The sequence below is a fragment of the Centroberyx affinis genome, unplaced genomic scaffold, assembly GCF_046629955.1.
Source record: "Centroberyx affinis isolate AG114_WGS23_722 - 3 ecotype Tasmania unplaced genomic scaffold, CSIRO-AGI_Caff_v1 ptg000722l_1, whole genome shotgun sequence".
NCBI classification, from domain to species: domain Eukaryota; kingdom Metazoa; phylum Chordata; class Actinopteri; order Beryciformes; family Berycidae; genus Centroberyx; species Centroberyx affinis.
Window position 1 is genome coordinate 134,522 of NW_027279339.1, and position 24,554 is coordinate 159,075.

The window sequence follows — 24,554 nt, forward strand, 5'->3', positions numbered from 1 at the left end:
TGCAGTGTTTTCACACCTCCAACTGCTAGGCACTTGTAATGTGACTGAAAAGAGCAAGAAAACATCATAATTGATTACTGAATATATTGCTCCATGACTTTCACAGGAACAGAAGAATGTTGTTAATTGAGCTGCATTGGCAGTCCAATATTTACCTCATTATCTCCTAGATTTTTCCCCACTCACAAAGCTCTGGTCATTTTGGGGTGAACTATTCCTTTAATATATTATGTGGCCATGTACAAGCAAATTTTCCTACATCACCATGATACATAATCCAACAACAGCATCAGCAAGGTCCATAAGCATTTGGACAGCAGTACATTATTTGATGTTTTAGCAGCATACTCATTAACTTCATTGTCCCCCACCAAAGGAGGGACTATGGATCGGTCTCCGTCCTTTCGTTCATTCGTTCGTTAGTTTGTTAGTCACACTGTAACATTGACTTTGTGCTGCTAGGGGGCGGCATTGACAATGAATGGGGACTCAGTGGTAAAGCAGGTCATACAGTTAAAGTTATCATACAATGTGGGGGACAATGAATGGGGACTCAGTGGTAAAGCAATACAGTTAAAGTTATCATAGGTAACATAGTAGTCTTCACACGCTACACACTTGGAGACATCAGACTGGGTTGATGTGTTGAAGTGAGAGTCAATGGAGAATTTTTGGGCAAACCTCTAACCACAAGACACTGTAGTTATTGTACAGTTGTTGGACTGTTGTACTGTTATTGCACTCATCACTGCACTACCACTGTGCCATCAGTGTTGACTACTTATATCATATTACCACTTACCTACTGTGCAATCCCATATATCACTTATCATTTAGCAATTATATTATTCATAACACTCATGCTCCTGGTGTTGTATGTTATATTGTATATTGTATTATAAATTGTATTGTAGTGTACATTGTGTAATGTACGGATTGTATTTATTGCGTATTGTAGTTCTTATATTTTGTACTGTATTGAGTAAAAACAGGACAATTACAGTTTACTACATTTCAAGATATAACTTGTATGCCTAATTCTGAGGAGAGTAGGCAACAGAAATATATGGTCAATCTGTCCTTTCATTGTCCCATACGACAATGCTTATACAATTTCACTCATATTTCAAGTACACTAAGTTCACTCAGCAATCACTGACTGACCCAAGGGTGGAACTACATCACTGGTGGGGGACAACATGTTTACTATTTGCTTGTTGTGAAACTAAAGTGTTGATTCTCAGGTATATTAAGCCATACCAGAGAAACAGGAATCAGACAAGACTTGGTTAATTGTATAGCCATTTCAATGTATTGATTATTTTAATAATTATCTCTGTGTGTGTATGTATGTATGTATGTATGTATGTATCCATATTCATGTATTTACTTACAACCCCAAAAATAATCACAATGTTGTATAAAAAGTTCACTTTTATTGGGAACATCATGTCTTACAGTGCAACTAAAAAAATATACAGAATTATATTATTAATTATTACCTTAAGCAATCATCATTGATGCAGTATGTCTGCAGTACAAATGTATAAAAGCTGTTGTGGAAATAATGTCTCATCATTTGCACAGTTGCAATAAAGCAGACTGAAAAAAGTAATTGCATACTTCTGTTAAAAATTCATACAAACAATAAAATTCCCTTGATGTTAACTAATGCATCATGTATTGTTCTTCAAAACTGTACGTTAAAACATTTCACATACTTTAACATAACAGGGTTGGTTGTTGATCTGTAGCAAGGCACAACTTCAATCACTTCCTCATCCTCGTCTCTGGCTCAGGAGGTTTGGCCTCAGTGAGGCCAGTCGCACTTCCAGGGCTCAGACTTGGGCGCTTTGAGGCACTTTCCTAACTTCTCACAGCCTGCAGGGGCCCAGTTCTGTTAGAGAGAGTGACAAAAGCAGTAAGCACATGCATGTTTAGTTAAAGGATGGTCTTTGCAGGAAGATCTGTTATTCTCCTGTAAGAATTGACAAACAGCTCAATCCTTACAGGAGAATAACAGAGCACAGAGAGAAGAATAACAGTGGATAGAGGGGTTAGATCATTTGTGGGTCTTTTCCTGTGTAATGAGAGTCTTGTACCATTAGGTGGCTTCAGTGTCCTGCCCTGTGTCCATTTCTGTGTCTTTTCCTGTGTAATGTGTGTCCTGTGTGGCTGTTGGCGTGTCATTTGTTTCCATTTATCAAAAGCAAACATTTTTGGACTGGCACAGTTATTTACAAGTTTGAAAAAACAAAAACAAAATCAGTTTTGTGATTTTTTTTTTTCCAAGGTTGTAAATGTATCCCAGACTGTAGCCTAGATAGCCTACAGCTATTTTTCTTTTTTACAAAATGTATGACGTAATTTCAAAGCCTTTTGATCAAAATCTATCATATTTAGCAGAATTTATTCATTAAATAATTGATTCATTCAATATTGGGCGATTTGGCGACATTGCAGACTAGGCTTTGCACTGTGCAATTGTTCTCAGTGTAAATCCCTGTCCATAACATCGTCAAGGCACCAATATTGAATTAATCAGTTATTCCATGAACAAATTCTGCTAAATGATATGAAAAATGGTCATCAAAAGGCAATGAAATTCAGACTGTCAAGTGGTGCATTATTCTGTCAGACCATGCATTTTTAAAAGTGTAAATAAAAAAGTGTAAATAAAAAGTGTAAATAAAAGTTTGCTTGAGTTTAATGCATGGCCACTTAATGATACAGAACCCACATTACACCGAAGAAGACACAGAAATGGAAAGGACAGGACACAAAAATGACCTAACCCCTAAAGGAATGGTGTTTATACTGTCCACCACAAGGGGGCAGTGCTGTTATATGAATGATCCAGACGACAGCAGTGCAAATCACAATCTTCATCGCTGAGAGTGATCCTTAAGGAAACAAAGCCAGAGCTCAATTCAGCTGCTTTGTAAATGGCAAAAAGTAATTTCCTTACAAAAGCATAACACAGACAAACAATCAAGGAGAAAAGGTCCAGATGGGGGCGATGACTTCTGATTCCCTCAAATATTATAATATATTCTGCAAATAAGGAGCGTGTAAATAACAGTGGTAAACAAATATGAAAAGAAAAGGCAGAATCTGCTGGAGCGGAACAATAATGGTCCTCAGGCTCTTCGCAGACTGAAGGCAGATAGGAAATGAGAAAAGCTTCTCTATACAGAGAGCTTTATCAATTCTTTCATAAAGGCTTTATCAATTTCCCTTAATTATTTAATTTATCTGATGTGCAAGTGTGATAGAAAGGAACAGAGAGATAGGGTGCAAAAGAGAGGTCGTATTTTCATTTAATGAAAATGTGCTTTTTCATGTCTGGCTTTGAGGACTGCTGGCCGAAAAGAAACATATCTGTTGTGTAAATTGACTGAATCTGGCTTCAAATCTAGGTTTGGTCCACCGCCTCTGGAGGTGGTGGGCAACAGCTAGCTTTGACGCATGACAAAGCCTGTTTATACTACTAAGACGATCTGCCTCTTTTTATTTCATTATTAAACAGACACAACACCACACAGTGCAGAAACAATGTATCACCTGATTTATAGTGTGTCATGAAAGTAAAATCTATATTTATTTATGGATTATAAATCTCACCATTACGGCCAAGTCACACATGTTGAGCTGGGGAGTGCCCGGCACCAGGGTCGCCTTGTGCTTTTCCACAACTGGGGAGATCCTGCTCAGCACATCCTCGTACTCCCTAGATAAAACACTGCAAGCACACAATACGCACACAGCCACCAACGCACACACACACACAGACATGCAAGTACAAACACACAGACACCAATAGATATAAACCCTGGAAGGTGAAATGTGTGTGTTGTTGTGAAAGTGTGCAGCAGTGAATTCACTGTGTGCATGTACACATTAATAACACCATGGAGACGCTTCTGTAGCTTCCAAGCTTAACTCATTATATCAGAGTGAGGACATAGCTTTCAACAACAAAAACAGACACATAAACACACACACACACACACGGGAACACACCGTCCACGCTGACCCCCTTTGGGAAAGCGCACTCAGCAGGATGGACTATGTAACCCCTCTCCCCTCCCCTGTCTCTCAATTACTATTGTTGGACACCAGTGAGCCTGAGCACCTCTGTGCATTATTATATTCAGTGTGTAAAACACAGAGGCCCTGAAGGCTTTCAAAGGAACGCTACTCTCAATAGGACCTGTAGGGTTAATGGGCTGTGTGTGTGCATGTGTGTGTGTTGGGAGAGTGGGCGTCTGGTGGCGTGACACACGGATAGACAAATATCAGCAGTGCAATTACACCCCTGATACACTCGCCAGCAGCACCTGTGCCAGCCTTCCATCCTCCCTCCACTCCCGCCCTCTTCCCAAACCCAGCCCTCTGATTGGCCCCCGGGGAGCATGTGCATGTGTGTGAGGTGAAGTGTCAATTAGAGTAATAACCCCGGGCCCTGTCCAGCTCACACCTACCCTCCCCCCTAGATCTCCCACAGGGCAACGGGGCTTCCTCCACGAGGCAGCACCTGCTCCTCTCCCGCCCCCCCCCGTATTCTCAGCCTTTACTCTGCCCTACAATCACCGGACTGGTAGTGTGTGCCGGCCGGAATTAGCCCCTCTCCTTGTGCGCCACATTCGTCATAAGCTAACTACCCCAAGCATCGTGATCCGAGCCGATAGGGAGCCAACTGGATTACTTTCCTCAAATTGAAAAGCGGAGATTCAGATTAAATTGCTCCAGCTATCTAATATCGTGAATTCTGCTTCCCTGGAAGACAGTATCTTGATCAGCAAGAGGGACATTTCATTCCCCTCCTATCTGTGTCCGCTATTGATTGTTGTGATTCATTTTCTGATAAGTGATGAAGCGACTTAATACAAGTAAATGTGAGAGAGATTTATCAAACGGCTATAAGTATTCAATTCATCCATACAAGACTGCACACAAAGCATGCAATGTACTAAGAAGCTTGCGTAGTATACAAACTTTCGGATTGTTTTGTCTATGCATTGAAAATCTTACAGTGCGGACCTCTAAATCAAAAACTAATAATATCATTTGTTTATGCCCCCTTTCCAAACAAATAATGAAAAGCCCACAGTCAGCACAGCTCATTATCATGATTATAACCCTTAGCTTACTGGTGCAGAGGCAAAATCTGGAATAATAACCAGGCTGTATGCAAATGAAGTCTTTTGATTTATAATGTATGGCACCCAGGGGGGATGGGGGCATTGCTCAGGTGTGTCACTGCTCTGATTACTGATTCATAACACTACTGCTGGAACACACACACACACACACGCACACACACACAGCAGAAGGTGGGGGAATTGAGGAGACAATCAAATACATCTGTCCTGCTCCCCCTCCTCCCTCCACCATCTTCTCCACCCCAGTGGAAATTGAGCAGTTCAGTGAGGATTATTGATTGAGGACAGAAGAGCTTGGTGGCAGGCAGGCAGGCAGGCAGCAGATGAGGCCAGACTGTGCCTGCTACGTTAGGGCTGGGACTAAACTCTGGGTGACCGGGGCTTTGGGGAGGTGAGCTGGAGGTGGGCGGTGACACAGCGGGCCTGGGGCTGTGTTAACCTCAGTCCCATAGGGCGCAGAAGGCGAAGTGGAAGGAAATAGCTTGGACCAAATCCACTGGGGTATCCAAACGCACTGAGGACCTCAGTGAGGTGCATGGCAGATCTGGGCTGGTCTGTGCCTCATCTTCACCAATACAGGCCTCATCTACACGGAGAGACTTCTTCCAAAGTCACCATATCCATTTAAGACAATGGTAAGAGCAGTTACCATTAAGTCATCAGTGACAAGAGAGAAAAAAAACCAGTAAAATGTAATGTAAAATAGAAAAAAAAAAAAGTTAAGAATTTCAAATTTCAACTATATTTCATGTAGAAGCTCAATTGTGCTAAGTAAAAATTATGTTAATTCCCATATTCTGTCCCAGAGCACATACTGATAATCTACACTGTGCTGCTGTTGTGACTGTCCTGGACTGGGGATTGTGTATGTGTGTGCTCTTTGCTGTATCACAGCCTGCGACAGTAGTGAAGGTATGTGTGCAGACAGGCCCTACATCATCTTAAGTGGCTCTTTAGGTGCAGACAGAGATTAATGATGGCCAGGCAGCCAGTCCAGCTGGGGGACCGAGGAGCACACGGCCAAAACACACACACACACATGCACACACACACACACACACAACTAGGATGGAGGAGAATGGTCCCAGTGGATGCCAAGGGACAGCAGCTGAGTAGTGAACCGAGACACATAGCAGAAGGTGGAGAGGGAGAGAGAGAGAGAGAAGTAACAAGGAAAAAGTAAGACATAAGTTTGGAGAGAAAGGATAATTAACAGCACAGATTAGAGAGGAGAGAAGAAGAGCGTGCAAGAGGGATGTTGGGAAGAGTGGGGGGGTCATAGGACACAGAAGTATCGTGACCTTGCAGACAAACCCAATGACTGCTACCCACAGACATGAAAAATGATTGTGCATTTTGGTTTGTGTGTGTGTGTACGCAACCTAGCATTCAGCATAACACATGACTGCCTGTTGATTGGTTTTCCTCTTCTTTTTTTTTATTCATCCAAGTGAATAGCAAGGCTAAAAGGTGGGCAAATCAAAAACAACATTAATGTTTCATCATCCAATCTCACGTCAGGAGTGAAAGGAGTTTGAGCAGGAGGTGAAAAGAGGAGATGAGGCCAGAGTGAGAATGAGAGGCAGAGCGGCAGAAGGAAGAAAGGAAAAGGTCAGTCCGGGAGCCTTCATGGCAGCAGGGAGCCGAAACAGAATCCATACGTGGATGAGGATGAATCCAGATAGAAGAGTGCACAGTAGGAATATTCCCTCATCAAAGCATTATGGAGATCATCTGAATCTATAACTCATGGTAGCATTCATGTGAATGGTGGGGTCAGTGCAAAAGTAAATTAATCTATCCAGCTTTCACCATTCTTTTGAAAAGGATAATATACACTACCAGTCAAAAGTTTGAACACACACATTGTTCTTTATTTTTACAATTGTTCACATTTTAGAATATTAGTAAAGACATCAAAACTATGAAATAACACAAATGGAATGCAGTGACCAAAAAAAGTGTTAAACAAATCAAAACTATATTATATTTTAGATTCTTTAAAGTAGCTGCCCTTTGCGCTGATGAAAAGGCAAAGGCTTTGGAAAGAAATTCATACATCAGGCATCAACTTCACTATTTATATTTGTGTAAAAACAAAATTCAAGCATTTACGCAAAAGCCTTTAGATCAAAATGGCTTTAAGAGAATGAAAAACATCATACATTCAATCAGGTGTGTCCAAACTTTTGACTGGTAGTGTAAATATCCCACAATAATATCCCACAGTAAAGGTTGATGCTTGTCTACCTTTGGACCCTTAATGCTCTTAGTTTGGCCTTGGCAGTCTGCGTCCTCTGGCTTCACTCTCTCCTCTGAGCTCAGGCGGAGACACACAAAACTCCATTAAACAGCACTCGCTCTCAATTTAGACCCGAACAATTTATCTTGCAATTTTAACTTGCAGCGGTGCACCGGAGGGGCTGAGGGGCCAGATAGTGATCTTTAAGGAGCTGTTTGCAATCACAAAAGAGGAGGGTTTAATCAGGCGCGCGCCGGCTGAGCAGATCAATCAGCTGCCTTCTCTTTCACACCACTGCATCAGCATTGATCTCATACACATTCTGTGCTCCAACAGGCAAACCCCCCCCCCCCCCCCCTTGTATTTTCTGACCTCTCTCCTCCTGTCCTCTGTCTCCTCCTCCTCCTCCTCCTCCTCACCCTCCCTTTCTCCTTTCCTCTCCTCTGTCACCCTCTTTCCCCTCCTCTCCCTCCTGGAAATCAGTTGCAAGCAGAGTTAATCGTTTCAGGGGATCTGACCTGATGGGGTATCTTTCTCCAGGGTCCCGCCCCAGGTGGAAGATGATTGGCGCCAGTGTGTGTTCTTTCTGGATGTGAGTGGTCACACCCGGTACCTCTTCTCCCGGACAGAAGTTGATACCCTGGAAATGCACACACACACACACATACAGTATATACCACTTTTGGTGACAGTTGAGAATATTGCAAAAAAGAACACAATGTGTATCTGGGAAGGAGAATTCACTTAAAGGACTAAGCTGGAGGCAGAACTGTTCAGGACTCCCAATAATGTTTGGCTGTGCCGGGTATTCTTCAGCATGGTTTCAGTCCCATTCAAAAGTCATTAGCTCATCTCAAATTGGCTTTAAACGAGGAAAACACTTGGCCTAGATCGCACCATGTAGATGTAAATGATCTGCGTATTTATTTTCAGATTTATGTATCAGATTATAGATATCTGAGCATCTGGACAGGTGATAAACTGTCCTTTGAAAGCAACACCTATCTGACTCAAAAAGTGAGAGGTAAATTTGGCTTTTGGACTGGAAGGAATCTCATGTTACTGTTGTGAACAGAGGGTGGCCCTTCTATCTCCCTCCTATTCTCAATTATCGGGTGTCATTTACATGCCTGCTGCAGCTTCTGTTCCTAAACCACTGGAGACAGTTTAGCTCTCAGTCCTGTGGCAGCCTCAGTGGCCATCATTGTTGTCTGTTGGTAGGAGATCACTACCCACTAAAAGAGAGCAGAACTGCCTCTTTTTAGCTACAAGGCTCTCATGAACTACGAAAGAACCTCTGGTCACTCACTCTTTGGATCAACTGTATACAATACATGAACTGAGGTATTCAGAGCAGAAGGTCCCACAGGTCAAAAAGACTTTGTGTTTGTGTCTAACTTGAATAATTGTCTAATCTTTTGTATTTCATATACTATTATTTATATACTGCATATATTTTGTTTAATGTTACAAACATTTGGTTGGAACACCTGCAAACAAGGGCTTTGCTCTCAGTGTTTTTTTGTATGATTAAAACTGAATCTGAAATACTGAATTTAATTGAACTGACAAGATCTGGATGTTTAGATATGGGCTGGGATCCACCCGATACTAGTTAACTGTACTATGGCCTGTATGTATGTTGTCTTCCAACCCATTGTGTTACACTGATGTGCTGTTGGTGCATGATGAAGGGGTTCAAGTCACCCTCAAAATCGGGGGCTTTCTTCCTTGTGCCGCCTCCCCTTCCTCTTTCCACGCCTCTAACTCTCCATGCCTCCATTCCCAGGCTGTGATAGTGGCCTGGCAGCGATCACAGGCTGATTGAGTCACACTCAATCCTCCAGAACCCCCTTCGAGATCTTCCCCCTCACACACACACACACACACACTTTTTGATGAGCACAACTAATATTGAGAGAGCATTCATCTGTAAGGCACTGTTCCTGTCCCCCTCTGGGACCGCTCAACAGACAGCACCTCCAAATATATATAGGGAGAGAGAGAGAGAGAGAGAGAGAGAGAGAGAGAGAGAGAGAGAGAGAGAGAGAGAGAGCGAGAGAGAGAGAGACAAAGAGAGAGAGGGAGAGAGAGAGAGAGAGAGAGAAGGGAGGTAGAGAGAGAAATGGAAAGATATACCCACCCACCCCACACCCTCCCGCTGAGTCTCCTATGATCCAGGCTCGCCCATACTGTCTTTTGAAGCCAAGGTCTTAGAAATGCAAAAAGACTCATCCCAGAGGAGGAGCAAGAAAGGCCTGCTGTGTGTATCTCTCTGACTCCGTCTCTTGTACCCGAGACATAACAGCAAGAACTCCATATCTCCCCTGACATTAATGCTATAGATACAACCAGGCTGCTTTCAAACTGGAGCAGAGGAGTCCCCATTACAAGATAAGGTGCAGAAGCAGCCAGGGGTGGTGGGATGGATTTGGAAAAGGAAATATTTGGTGCCTATTTTTATCCAGGAAAAAGAAAAAAAAAATCTCCAAGCATGATTTCTGAAGGGGAATAATCATAGTTTTTGTGTAGATTGTGGCTGAATCTATAAAACAATAGCTCTTTTTCATCATGGTACTAGTTAGGGAAGGGACAATATATCGAAATTCAATGTATTGCAATACAGAGAAGTGACAAAATGTATCGTGGGGCATTTATTCTGCTGTAGTAATCACAAATGAGACTGCTTGCCCATCACAATTTCACAAGCTCTCCATAAAAATTATATTATTTTCGCTTTATAATGACATTTTCAAATTGTTGTTTACATTCTAGAAAGCCCATGCCATTGCTGGAAAGATTTGTGTGTCAAAATAAACCCCAATTGTTGTCATTTAACTTTTATTTATTACATCATATCGTGGTTGTGTTGAATCGTGAACCCCATATCGCGTATCGAATCGTATCGTGGGTTTAAACATATTGTCCCATCCCTTGTACTAGTGTATTTTACGGAAATGCAGGGCACGAATGACTAGGACATTTTAACACATTATACAGACCCGGGCCTCGTTTCCCATTAACGATCGCGTTAAGAGTGTTTTTAAGTGTGATCCTACGAAGGTTTGTACGTGCGTTTCTCAAAGCAGCACTTAGAGCAGGAGCCCACGTTAGTTAAGTGCATCTTAAAGCTGCTGTGTCAGTATGAAAGGTGTTGAAGTGTTTGTTGACTTGGTTTCATAATAACGGATTAATTAAGTAATGTGATATTGTGCAAATACATCAAAGAGGCTACTAAACAAAAACGAAATACACAACAGAAACAATTATATATATATATATATATATATATATATATATGCTTTGAATCACCACAGAGACATTATTTTATATCGCCTGTAGAGAGCTTAGATCCAACTGTTATGTTATTTAATGCAACAGGCATACAGTATGTTCGTGGGTTTGTATGCTTTTGTCTTTTCTGTTGCTCGAGATACTTGCCCATGAGCAAAAATTAATATAGCCTCAGATGTAGGAGTGATGATTCATATCGTAGCTTTTGCTCTCTGATCAAGTCAGCTGTCAGTTTTAATGACACACTGTTCAGGTTTTCCCACAACATTGCGGTCTGGGCGACGGCAACACAACAGATGCACAACAGCCTACATGACTGGTTTCAATGCAAGTTATTGAATATTCTTTTGAGAATATTTTTTTCCCCTCCCTGTCCCTTCTCCAAAAGCTCACCACTCCAGTTGCAGCAATCGCAGACGCCACCCATTTTGTGTTTTGCCTCCTCTTACAGGATTCCCTCAGCACACAAAGACGTTTTTTTTTTTTTTTTATCACGACTCAGTGTTCTCCTCTCCTGGAGCACACCACTCCACCACACCATCACCACACCCATCCATTTTATACAGAGCTCACTAGCGGGAAAAATATAGGCCTAATAAAGATATAAAGTATATAAGATGGATATATAGAGGATCTGTGCTTGTTTTCCTTCTCAAGACGCACTTAGCTTTCCAGGACCGGTCAGAGACAGTCGTTATCTACAATCATTTTTAAGAGCATCTTTTAAGTTAAGATGCTTTTTGGAAACACCTCACAAACTAAAGAGACTTCGTAAGATCGATACTACGATCGTCTTAGCCTTAAGATGCTTTTAAGAAATGAGGCCCTGTTTATATTGCAATTGAACTATGGGCCCATTTGCTGGACATTGATCGGTTCCAGGTGGGCTGTATGCGCTGCACGTTGCTGTAGCCTACTGTACATACTTGCAGTTTGCCATTAATAATGATAATAATAATAACTTTATTTATATAGCACTTCTAAAACAAGAATTAAGTCAGTGGGCTCAGCAAAGGACACATCACTCTCTTTCATCTCTTGTCACTCTCTACAACCGCATTCATACCAATAAATACCAATAAATAAGTATCCAGTGTAGGACTAACAGGTGTGAGGGAAACAGGTCCTTTATCACTTTCCATTCACCTCATGAGGTATTCTACCGATTTGAAAAAAGGTTAAAAAAAAAAAAAAAGCTATTACAGCTTTCATAGAGCTACTACTAAATGCATGGGTTACTCAACATTTCAGACACAAAGCCACAGTCACAACAAAATACATTTCACAATATTAACATCACCACACTGCCTCAAGAGAGTTTGATGAGAGCCATTTAAGCCTGTGAAATTTCTCATTTTCCCCATGGCTGAACCACATGAACGCTGCCAGGACAGAGCAATACTTCTCACAGCTATTAACCTGTAATTTCATTCTTCTTCACACAGACACACTCATCTTCCCTTGTTTATTTTTCACCATGGGCCTAGAAAACAAAATTATCTTTATGTATTACCAAAACTGAAGGGCAAGCAAGAAAACATGATTCTTGTTTCTAAAAAAACATCCAGACTCGTTTAGGCTAAGTTTCAGTGAAAAGGTGTTTGATATTACATTTGTGTCACTGGATATATATGGTGATTTTAGGGTTAAGGTAATTTCATAGGCTGATGAAACAGTAGCACAATTAAGGCATGATCCTTAATCCAAATAAAAGTTAAAAGGGCCAAAACACAGACCATTAAACATATTTTCATTCTCAAGTTGATTGACAAAGCTGTTGACACAAAGTATGACTGTATGTGATGGCTGTATGTGAGGCTTAGTGTATCTTACATTTGTCAATGTTGTGTTTTGTATACATTTCAGTTGCTTGTAAAATGTATTTTGAGTTACATGAGATGAGCATGTTGAGAATTCAACCATAATGACATGATACAGAAATAGACTGGGGATTTAACTTTCACTTCTACTGTACGAGCTCAATAGCCACTCCATAAAACACACACACAGACACAGACACATGCATGTTTGTATGGAGAATCGCACATGCATGTCCGTGTGCGCACACTCTCACTCTCCCACACACACACACACACATACACACACACCAATCGATAGGCAACTCACAGGCAATCAGACGCCATTATTTGTGAAGTTCCACTCCAGTTCACATGAGCTGATAAAGGAGGCTGCTATTGATTCAGCGGCCCTGAAGGAGAGAGCAATTTAAGCGACCGATGGGGCATAAAACAAACTGGATCGCTAGAAACGCAGAGCCACAGAGGGAGGAGAGGGGCTGGGAGAGAGAGGGACGTGTTTTTAAGGATAGAGGAGTGAGAGAAGGACCCACTTCCTCCCCTCAGGGATCAGAACAGCGCCGAGTCCCCATTCGCTATTCTACTTCTAAAGTATAAGCTTCCACATTTCTCCTGATACATTTAATCAGCACTGGGTTGATGTAATTATAGCCTGGGGAGGTGCTTCCACCATACTGCTTGCACCTGCCTTTCTTTCTTTTGAGCTCTATGATGCCAAATGTCAGTATATAAATGGAGAGGCAGAGATTCTCCACTGGAGTTAGAACAAACATGTCAACTGGTTGATGAATGATATAAGTTCTCTTCATTAATATTCATTACCCACTGATGTACACGACAGTCAACTGATGAGCTATTTTTCGAGATAACACCAACAGAGAAAAGTGTTTGTGTGTTTGAGTAAGATTAGGAGAGACAAAGAGGGAGGATGGGGCAGAGCACATGAAGAACTGAGGAAAACAGAAAGAGTCTCTGTGGTAAAAAAGGGAATCTCACCGCTTTAAACTCCTCCCATGAGTTGCTCCAGGTCCAGTAGTGTGCCTTGTATGGTCCAAGCCTCACAGCCATCATCTCATTCCCACGGTAATAGAAGATGGGCCTGTTGAGGGTGAGAGAAGTGGCTTGTTAGAGGAAGAAATAATGCTCAGATTTGGTTTTTCCAGGGTTCTTCTGGTTTGGAAAAAAAGTAGGTTTTAGCTCTTCTGTCCAAGTCTGTTCAAGTCAAACCCTAACCCTAAACCTTAACCCAGATATAAAATCCCAACCAGTTTTTTGCATTTTAATTATTACCTACACGTCACCTTTAGATCTACTCTTCAGTACTGTTTGACACCCATACTTTATCTTCTTTCCACCATCCAGTGAGGATCATTAACTTTTCTGCCCCCTCAAACTCCTCCAAACCATCAGAAATCTCTAATCCACCGTATTCACACAAACACAAAGCCTGCCTTGGTTTATTCTCTTACATGATGAAACAAACCTCGCTCTCCAACTCAGGGATGTGATCAGGAACATAAAAAGCAGGTTAACACCGATCTGCCATGAAAACTAAAGGGGACAAAACATTAAATACTGAAAAAAGGAAAACCTAACATCTCTGCTACTCTCTGATCGTCTGCCTGCAGGCTCCTTAATGAAGACAAGTTCAGCTATAACCAAGTCTCTATCTGACCGCCAAAATCCCACAACAGCTAGTATGCGCACTGACCTGTCTGCGAGTGAAGTGTTTTGGAGTGTGTGTGTGTGGTTCAGCAGGACAGGTGTCAGGTCCAGTCCATCCAGGGCTCGGTCATCAGGCAGGCTGAGGCCGGCCAGGGCCACGCTGGTGCTGAACAGGTCCATCACACTGGCCAGCTGGAAGCTCACCTGCATGAGGACAAGGAAACACAAGATAACTCAAGACAACAACTGCTATCAGGTTGTAGAGGAGCATTTTAAATTTGAATCCCAGTACTTCAATACTGTTTCAAAAGCAGCTATTTCACAAAGCCAGTGTGTTAGGATATCCTGAAATAGAGTCTTGGTAAATGGAGCAACCAGAGGGAGAGACAATGCAGCATAAAGCACAGTAACAGGTGGATGCACAAACACACATGGTAGGCTACCTACATATGCCCGCATCAAGTTCAAGTCCTTGATGCTCGCCTACAAAACAATAACCAAAACGGCCCTGACCTACCTGAACTCCCTCATTCAGGTCTATGCTCCCTCCCACCCACTGCGCTCTGCCAAGGAGCGGCGCCTGGTGCTGCCACCACAACAAGGCCCTAAGTCTCTAGCCAGACTCTTCTCTTCTGTGGTTCCCCGGTGGTGGAACGAGTTACCAAACTCCATTCGATCCGCAGAGTCCCTCTCAATCCTTAAGAAAAGGCTAAAGACCCAGCTCTTTAGCGAATACCTTCTCACCTAATGGCCCGGGTAACCAAAAAAAAAAAAAAAAAAAAATTTGCTTCTATGCACTCTATGCATTGCCTCATAGCATTGCCTCATAGCACTGCCTTGTAGCACTGCCTCGTAGCTTAGCTTAGCTTTATAGCACTTACTCTCGTTGTTCTCTTCTAACTAGAACCTTGCTTGTGTTGTATGAAAATCTCATGTGTAAGTCGCTTTGGATAAAAGCGTCTGCCAAATGTGAAATTGTAAATTGTAAATTGTAATTGTAATATGGTACTTGGACATTAAAGTGAAAACATACACTAAAACAAACACATTATTTATATCAAGGTTCCCACACCTTTTCACTGATGAAATTCCCAACTTTTCTGTGAATTCTCTATGACCCCGTTTTCAAATTTCCATGACCAATTTTAAAGCGACTGAACTAAGTAACTCAAATCAACTACACTAGCTTTAGCATTAGTTTGTTTTTCACTTGAAAATCAAGGATTATAATATTATTTTAACTTTGTCAATAAAAAACAGTCAGCAACCAACGATATTTTCCTCTAATAGGTCAGAGCCAGCCACAGCTTTTTGTGACATTTGACAGTATTCAAGAAAAAAACCTTTAACTTCTCCAGGCCTGGAAAAAACTATTTTAAACTTCCATGACTTTTCCATGTTTTCCAGGATGGTGGGAACCCTGTTATATTTTATTTCGATGACCTCAGTTAATTTTTAGCCAATACTTGTGAACATGATCAACTCTCTCCCACAGCTGGAAACTAGACAGCCAAGCCTCTAAACTGTGATGTCATCATCATCATGAGACAAATCCTGGCACTGCTCCATGTTGAGCTTGACCTTTGAGCTTTTATATCCAAGTGGGTTTAATTTTATGGTATTGCTGACATGTATGTTGCTCTCGTGCCCACGTCCTGTAAAATCACCCTGAGCAATATTGGTGTGTTGGTCTCCCATTCGCCATCAGTGGAGCAGCTCTAAGATTCGTCTCTTGATGACTTGGCTCCATTTTTCTGGCACTGGGGGCGATTTATTCATGTTCACAAATCAAGAATGAAGTATTCAATACTGCAGGAATAACACGTGCATCCTCTTTTATGCTGGATTTTCTTCTATGAAAGCTAACAAGGTAACAATGCATAGTCATGAGAGGACATGTGTGGTGTGTGTGTGTGTGTGTGTGTGTGTGTGTGTGTGTGTGTGTGTGTGTGTGTGTGTGTGTGTGCGCGCACATGTAGGGAAGGGGTGCATTTCTTCAGTCTCCCCTCTAATCTCGGCTTGCAGGTTTATTATAAAACCTCTCTTTCAAAATGAGTTTCGAGGAAAAATAAAAAAAAATAAAAAATATGAAAAAGGAGGAGCAAGGAGAAAGGGGAGAGGAAGTAGGGAGAGGACAAGGCCTGGGCAGGCAGGCGGCTGGAGCTGGAGCGAGCTGGTGTTTTATCTCCTTTTCCCAGTCCCAGTGAAAAGCTTTATTTTATTTATAAACTTTGAACTATTTTCAGATAAAATGCCATTTTTTTGCTGTCATCCTTGATCTTCCGTTCCATTCTCTCCTGAGCGAGCCTTAGAGGGAGACGGCACGCTCACAATCAGATAGTGCTATCAGGACTCTGCAGCTGCGCCGCCATGTGCCGCTGTGCTCCTATCGGCAGCCAGCACACACATACAGACACACACACACGCACACTCTCTCTCTCACACACACACACACACACACACACACACACACACACACACACGAGCTCCTAAGCACTGAAATGAATTCCCTTTTCTTCTGCATCCACAGAACTAGCCACAGAAAAGGCCCTGCAATGCATTCCATGATCTATCTGCACATCCAGACTCTCACTCACTCTCACACACACACAATCAGCAACACATTTAGTCCTTCACTTCCGTCTTCCTCCCTTTCTTACAACCCTGTCACACGCATATGCACACATACAAACACATGCACAAACAGACACACACACATATTCACACACATACACAAAACACAAAAAAGAGGACAAAAGAAGAGCCAAAACTGGCATTTAGTTCATATTAACTTGTGCTACCAAAAACCAAAACTTCCAAACTCAGACTGGTCTGACAGAGGAATTTATCTTAAGAGCCGCCATCTTTCATTTTCTTCCATTCTTTGTTAGCTTTGCCCTCTTTTGTAGTCTACATGAAACTTCATTCTTTCGTCACCCTTTGTTTCTTCCTTTTTTTGTCTGCCTCATCACTCTCTATTAATGTCACTCTCTTCCTCTCTCTCTCTCTCTCTCTCTGTGCATTTCTTTCTCTGTGTTGTGAGTGGTGATGTTGGTTATCTGAGGAGGCAGTGCTTCTATCCCTGTCTCAGCCACTCTGCCTGTGTGTCTGCTGCCTGATAAAACACAACAAAAGGGATTGTGACGCTCTACAACATTGGGGGGCCAACACCCCCCCCCCCCCCCCCCCTCCTTCCTCCCTCCCCTCCTCTCCTACAACCACCACCCTCATCCCCCTCTCCTCCTTGGCATGCCCCTCTCCCCCCACAGGCACTGGGGGAATGCTGAACCTGCACCTGCTTCCCTCCGTCCACGCTCCTTCATTCCAGCACACCTCCTTTCACCCATCTGAATATGAGTCAATGAATAAAAGACTACAATTCCTTGAAAGAACACAATTAATGGATTACATTTCTTAACGAGAGAGGTAAGAGAACTTGACAAATTTATGTTAAATCACTGCTTTTGTCTCGGATGCATCCATAGATGCGAATAAAATAAATAAATATAAAACACAAATACACAACTGAGACAATGTGCATTTTGTTTCTGCTGACTGTGTGGAAATTTTAATGGCATCTCCCCATATACACTGGAGTGATCTTCCCATCATTCACTTGGTAGGTATGCCAACTTATCTCCTCATCTTAATACTGTAAAGATTTGAGCTGTGTCTGTACAGTAACCCAGCTGGAAGCCCCTCTTAACAAAGGCTTGCATGGCTGTTTGTTGTGTCCAGCATTTTGCTCAAAGAGCTTACAGACGTTTTCAATGTGCAGATCAACAGAGATTTCAGTCCAGCGCAAAATAAGAGAGAGGGGGGCGACCCTGTGCCTCCTCTGTCCTCCCTCCCAAGCAGCAGAAACAGATAAAGCCACAGCTATAGAGTACAGTAGCTCCAACAAAGCCGCTTTGTCATCACAACCCCCAGAGAGCTTCAGGGAGGATCTAGCCCCCCATTCTCCAAGCCTTGACTATAAATACAAAGACACACACACACACGTACACACATACACACACACACACACACACACACACACACACACACACACACACAGGTGTTTTGTGATGTTCTGCTCGATAGCCGTATTATTTACAGCCGTCTCTTCAGCTGGTCTTAAAGCAGGTAGTTCTCTGTCACGCACTGACTCACACATATGCACGGCAAACACACACACAACACGTATACATATGTGCATGTATGTATAAGTAGGCATGCAGGCTCTTGCACACACACACACACACACAGAGAGTTTGAACTGGTCAAGCATAATGTGGCACAGGTGCAGCAAAGCCCCGCAAACAAAACACCATCCCTGGCAGTGTGGCAGTGCCAGCTTCCCCAGCAGTCCTCCTCCCCCTCTCCTTTCTGTACCAGCCACCTCTTTTACTTCTTCCTTGCTTCCTTCCTTGCACTCCCCCCCCCCCCCCCCCCCCGTTCCTTTATCCTGAGCGCCTGGCATATTCAGATACTGAAGTCCTCATTACGGCTCAATCCAACCTCAGCAAACACACAAACAGATTAGCCGCTTAAGACGCTCCCAATCCCCCTCTCCCTCGCTACTCTGCAGCGCTATCAGGCCCCAGCACACCCCTGTGAGATGAGCCAGGGGCAAGGCTTACTGCAGCCTGCAGACTGCAGCCTCCGCTCGCTCCTCCACCAAATCCCTCTGCGTCACAGCCCCGTGTCACAGCTGCCCCTAATACAATTAAAAGTCATTTGCAGAACGCACAGGCTTAGAGGATCAGGGTGTGGGTGGGTGTGGGGGGTTAAGTTGGGAGAGGGGGTAGGGGGTGGGGGGGTGGGGGGGTCTTTCCATGCACATGCTTATGGAGGAATAAAAAGTGAGAGTCAGAGAGAGAGACAGAGAGAGACAGAGAGAGAGAGAGAGAGAGATGGGGTGTTGAGACTTATTAACACCAGCCTAAAATATTTGGGAAACAGCGAGAGAGCACACACACACACACAAACACACACACACGCTATGTGCCGGCACTCAAACAAACAGTTTATCTTAACTGTTTATGGAGTTCAATCACTTTATGGACGCTGAACGACACCGGTGGGCCACAGTCTGCAGACGTAAAGCGGTAAATGATACACAGTTGAAACAAAAAGCAACAACAGTGCAAGAGAAAGGATTAGTGAAATAATTATTCCTTTACTCTCAACCTGCTTGACAGTACAGCGCCTGCAGCTTTACAGATAGATGGAACATTTCTGCTCCTGCTACCTGTTGATAGGCGGCGGCAACGCTTAGAAGAAAAAAACCTGGCTCTGGATCTAACCAGCATCTCTGGAGTCCGTAGGCTTATCTAGGACCAGCTTGAATGCGATGGTCTTTGGGATTTAGTGAGTGATCCTCTTTTTTTGGGGGGGGAGGCTTGATTTGATTAGAAGCTTGAAAGCGTGGCGGCATTCCTCACCGTGCCCTCTGGGATGCGTCCAGGCCACCAGGCGATGGCAGGCTCCCTCATGCCCCCTTCAAAGGTGGTCTCCTTCCCACAGAGGAACGGCCCGTTGCTGCCACCTGAGGAGTCCAACACACAAGCACACAAACACATGCATCAATGTCCACACAACACACACACACACACACACACACACAGTGCAGAGAAAGACACAGGCACACAGCTACGGGAAATAGACTCACCAAAGGCAACATAAAACAACAGAACAGGTAATTCACAACCTGTGTGTGTGTGTGTGTGTGTGTGTGTGTGTGTGTGTGTGTGTGTGTGTGTGTGACACCTACTCTCATTTGGGCCAGACATAAGAGCAGCTCCGTTGTCTGAAGTGAAGAAGACAAAGGTGTTTCGTTCGATGCCCAGTGTCATCAATTGCGACAGGATCTGACCAACACTGTCGTCCAGCTCCATCACCGCATCACCATACCTGCAGCACACAGCCAATCACAGCTCACATACTTCCCCCTTTAGATATACAGTCAAGTTAAGCCTGGATGCATCTGCTGTGTGCTGGACTGGGTGTCAACTAATGTGATGATATTTTGGGGATGAGTAATTTAAGAATGAGTTATTTACACACAAGAAAATGTGTAATCATCAGTAATGACTAATATTGAAATGATGAGCAGGTAAAGCCAATCATTATTCATTTTACTCACCCAGAACAGGCTAATAAGTTCAGAAAATATATCACTTTACCGTAACACAGCCTTTAAGACCAGGAAGAAGTAGCATTTAAGTTATTTCACAATATAACAATAACCAAAATCCCAGACGATATATTGTCTCATATCACAATATCGATATTATACGATATATCGCCCAGCCCCCGTGTCAACGGTAGCCTAAGCCTATGCAAAATAACACCAAATAAAACTCAGTGAGGTAGGATATAGGACTCTACCTGCCACGCTGGCTCTTCCCCAGGAAGCGTTTGGAGGCGTAGACAGGGGAGTGAGTGGCGTCGGCAGCCCAGTAGAGGAAGAAGGGCTGGCGGGCTGCAGCCTGACGATATATGAAGTCAAGACCCTCCTGTAGAGGCGGGAGGTGGTGTTAGACCGTTACAACACTGTCAGTGCAGAGTCAAAAAATGACATATTGTAGTTACTTCCACACTGAGGCTGTAGGGCTGTATATATAGATCACATTATAATACTAATGCCAGCATGTCTTATGGGGATCGTTCTCGGCAGCAAACTTATTTATTTCTGGCGGCTGAGAGTAAGCAGAACAAAACTTAACGACCACAAACACAAGCCAGCATTTGAACGTTTTGCTTTTTTTTGTGTCATTTTGCGTGCTTTCAGCCACCATGAATAACTGTGCTACTGACAACAGTCCCCATAAGACATGCTAATAGGAGCATTACAAAGCACTGCTTGATACATCCATCCTCTGCTTGCAATGATATATTACACCTCTCAAGCATGCAGTGTGTCTCTGCATGCTGTTTTTGATCCCTTTAGGAATAGAATGGAAAGGACTGGCGCAGGCGGGAGAGCTAATCATTATGTGTGCGTGCAGAAGTCACCCATCCATTTCTGCTAGTAAAAACTATTGCAACGATCAAAGGCCAACATCAGTCTTTAAATGACCTGTTAGATAGACCTCTGCAGCTGGTTTAATTGCTCTGCAAAGGAAAATGTAAAAAAATAGGAATTACCTGTGCCAATCTGATATACTTATGCTCCACTGCAAGAGTTTTATCTTAGACAGAACCAACTCTAGAAGGGACAGCCGGACCTTTAACTCACCTGCAAGTAGATCTGTGTGAGGTTTGACTCTCCGGTCTTCCTATTAATCTGAAACTCCTCATAGTATCTGGGGAAAAAAAGTGGGTTGACATGATTCATTTACTATACCTAGTTACCCATCATCACTTTTGAGGACTTGCTGAAGCCACACCAATCCATTTCACCTAATCTTATTCCACCAGTCGATGCAGGTAAAAAATATGTATTTTTGCAAGCACCTGATTGTTTTGTCAGGGCTTTGAATCTGCCTCTAAATTGAGCGAAACTACTGCAGACAATATCATTAAGACACTGGAAGCATATTTCCCCCTCGCAGACTGTGTTTGGAGGAGATTTTGGAGAAAGACATATTTGGGAAGTCTCAGCAGAGCCGAGCAGAGGGAACTGTTATGAGGTGGCGCTGAAGCGTGGCGCAGCGAGCAGAGAAGCAGTGACAGGCGTCTCTCTTTCTCATGCTCCGCTTGTTCCAGGTGTCCTCGCACACCGCCTACGCAACCTGCCGTCTCCTGAGGGCGCGTGTGTGTATATGTGTGTCTATGCGTGTACTGTGTGTGTGTGTGTACGTCTGTCCAGGGCCCAGGTATGCTGCGCTGATTAAACCCACGGCTAAGCGAAAAAACACGCCCGGCTGCCAGTGCCAATGACCCTGAATACACATATGGCTGTTTTGGGGAAAACAAATGGGCGGAAAATGGAATACACAAGCACAGCTGGTACGGGGAAGGAGGAGGGGGGGGGGGGGGGGGGGGGGGGGTACAAACTCAACTCATCCAGAGGAGCAGCCAGACAAACTATTCCACTGAGTCATGGGGAAAGATGATTTTTTTTTATAGATTTTCGGTCTTTGTTTCTGTGTGTCTGTTGCTGTGTATAGGGGCATCTGAGTGCTCACGTGTGTGTGATTCTACCTGCCAATCATCTCTGAGTTGTTGTAGACGGGGATGTTGGGTCTCTGGCTGCTGTTGTAGGGCCCGAAGTGGCAGTCTGGCGCACCAAACCATTCATCAAAACCACGCTCCAGAGGAAGGTACTGCTGTCTGTGGCCAAGATGCCTGTGACGACAAATAAAGTAGATTCACAAACCATAAGAACAATGTCATTAATTTATGGGATCATCAAAAAATCAATTATTTTCTCAATTTACTGTAATTTACTGACCCATTAACCTTGCGAGCCAAGTGGATATTACTGATCCATCTCATTGAACTCATTTCTAGAAAGACTGTTAGTTGTTATACTTCATAGTCATTGGTATAACCTCTAAAAACGTCATAAACCTCTAAAACAAACACTAGAGAAATATGAAGAGCTCACCACTTGCCAACTATCTTGCTGACATAGCCCTTTTTCTTCAGCATCTGCGGTAATAGAATCTCATCCTTGGAGATTCCTCCCACTATCTCCTGAGGTGTGTACGCTATAAAAAAGGTCAAAGGTTAGTAAACAAAACATTCCATGACTGTACTGCATACTGCACATTGTAGCCTAAGCAATGAGGAACCTGCGAGGAATTATTTGCAACTGAATAATTTACATGGTGAGGATAAACAGAGAGTTTACCATTTCTGGCGTGGGCATTAGTGGTGTAGAATCCATTTCTGACAGGCAGCCTCCCGGTAAGAAGTGCAGCTCTAGCTGTGATTAAAATGATAAAAAAAACTGTCATTAGGGTTTGGATACTGGACTTCACTGGAAAAGAAACAGAGTCAAGTGTCATGCACCGACCTTCCTCCTGGCGCAAACATCACACACGTTGGAGATAGCTAAGTAATTAGTCTAATGTGCTCAAATTATTAATTATGAGGACGGATCTCTTTTGCATAAAAATGTTGTTAGTAAAATGTAAAATGAGTATATTTTACTAGTGTATTGTCCCAGAAAGGATCACAACTATATTGCTCTGGCAACCATAGCTTAGTCTTGATTTGTACATCAAATTGTTTCTGCTTTTCGTGGATTCCTTTCCAGTATCGACCAATATTGCACACTCAAACCCCTTATTCATTACAGTTGAATTGACTTTCAAAGGAAGCTAAAGGAGCCTGCTGGCTGCATAGCATTGCTGTAGCAGGCTCCTTGCCTTGCATGGTGTGTAAATTACGATATGGAGGTGCAACAAGCTTAATTTCAGGTAACAACAGAGGTGTGCCTCTAGGTCGCACGCAGTGAATTTCTATGTTCAAATGATCAATCCTGAGTTCATTCAGCATTTTATCCACTTAACAATAAAAAACACAGGAGACAATTCCCAGTAACAAGATAGAAATCGGTGCAACTATGTTAAGAGAGTGAAATGAATATTGTGCAATAAAGTAAAATCTGGTTGAGGCTGTTGTCTTTATGTGCTGCTGACTCACATGGGGAGCAGAGCGGGTTGGCTGTGTAGAAGTTGGGGAGCAGCATGCCCTGAGCAGCCATAGTGTCCAGGTTGGGGGTTTCTTTAGAGGGCTGGCCGAACACACCCAGGTCCCCCCAACCCATCTGGAGGGCAGAGGGAAGTAAGGAAGGAGGAAGAGTCTATAACAACTGCAACAAATACTGATACACACACACACACACACACAGACTAACTCACAAGCAGCCACTACTCTCCCCAAAAAACAGAGAGAGAGAGAGAGAGAGAGAGAGAGAGAGAGAGAGAGAGAGAGAGAGAGAGAGAGAGAGAGAGAGAGAGAGAGAGAGAGAGAGAGAGAGAGAGAGAGAGAGAGAGAGAGATTTGAGCTGTCACTCACTCATTCACTGATCTGATCTGTACGACACTGAATTGTAAAATTGTCCCAGCCACACAAACATCGTAACTTACGTCATCCATAAGCATGATGATAATGTTTGGAGGCACTGGTGGCTTCTGTGTCCAACAACCACATATTATAACACAGAAGAAAGCCAAAGTTTGCATAGACATCACTTGCATTGCAGTGCAGTAGAGTCATATGACTTGTAGCCGAAGAGGAAGTGGGTTTGTTCGCTTTCATGCGGGACTTAAGCGCAACACTTGCGCATACACAATGAAGCAATTGTAAGCGATTCTTTACGGCACGTTTTAAGATAACAAACAAATCATTTTGTATGATTTGTTTGATTTATTTGAAAGCTTTATAGCTGATGATATTATTATGATATTATTAATTTCATTCAAATTAACCGTG

At 43.1% G+C, this 24,554-nt stretch overlaps 1 protein-coding gene across 1 annotated transcript; it reads right to left on the minus strand.

Annotated features, from left to right (window-relative positions):
* Positions 1 to 1,416: 1,416 nt before the first annotated feature.
* galns (galactosamine (N-acetyl)-6-sulfatase) lies at positions 1,417 to 24,343 on the minus strand. Its single transcript, XM_071519699.1, has 14 exons — positions 24,209 to 24,343; positions 23,763 to 23,886; positions 22,966 to 23,040; positions 22,720 to 22,822; positions 22,314 to 22,457; positions 21,406 to 21,472; positions 20,556 to 20,683; positions 19,939 to 20,078; positions 19,610 to 19,713; positions 14,230 to 14,387; positions 13,515 to 13,617; positions 7,926 to 8,047; positions 3,625 to 3,742; positions 1,417 to 1,897 (listed from the first exon to the last, which is right to left on the minus strand). Exons 1-14 carry the CDS (start codon positions 24,317 to 24,319, stop codon positions 1,811 to 1,813), a joined length of 1,584 nt encoding a protein of 527 aa, XP_071375800.1. The 5' UTR covers positions 24,320 to 24,343; the 3' UTR covers positions 1,417 to 1,810.
* Positions 24,344 to 24,554: the final 211 nt, after the last annotated feature.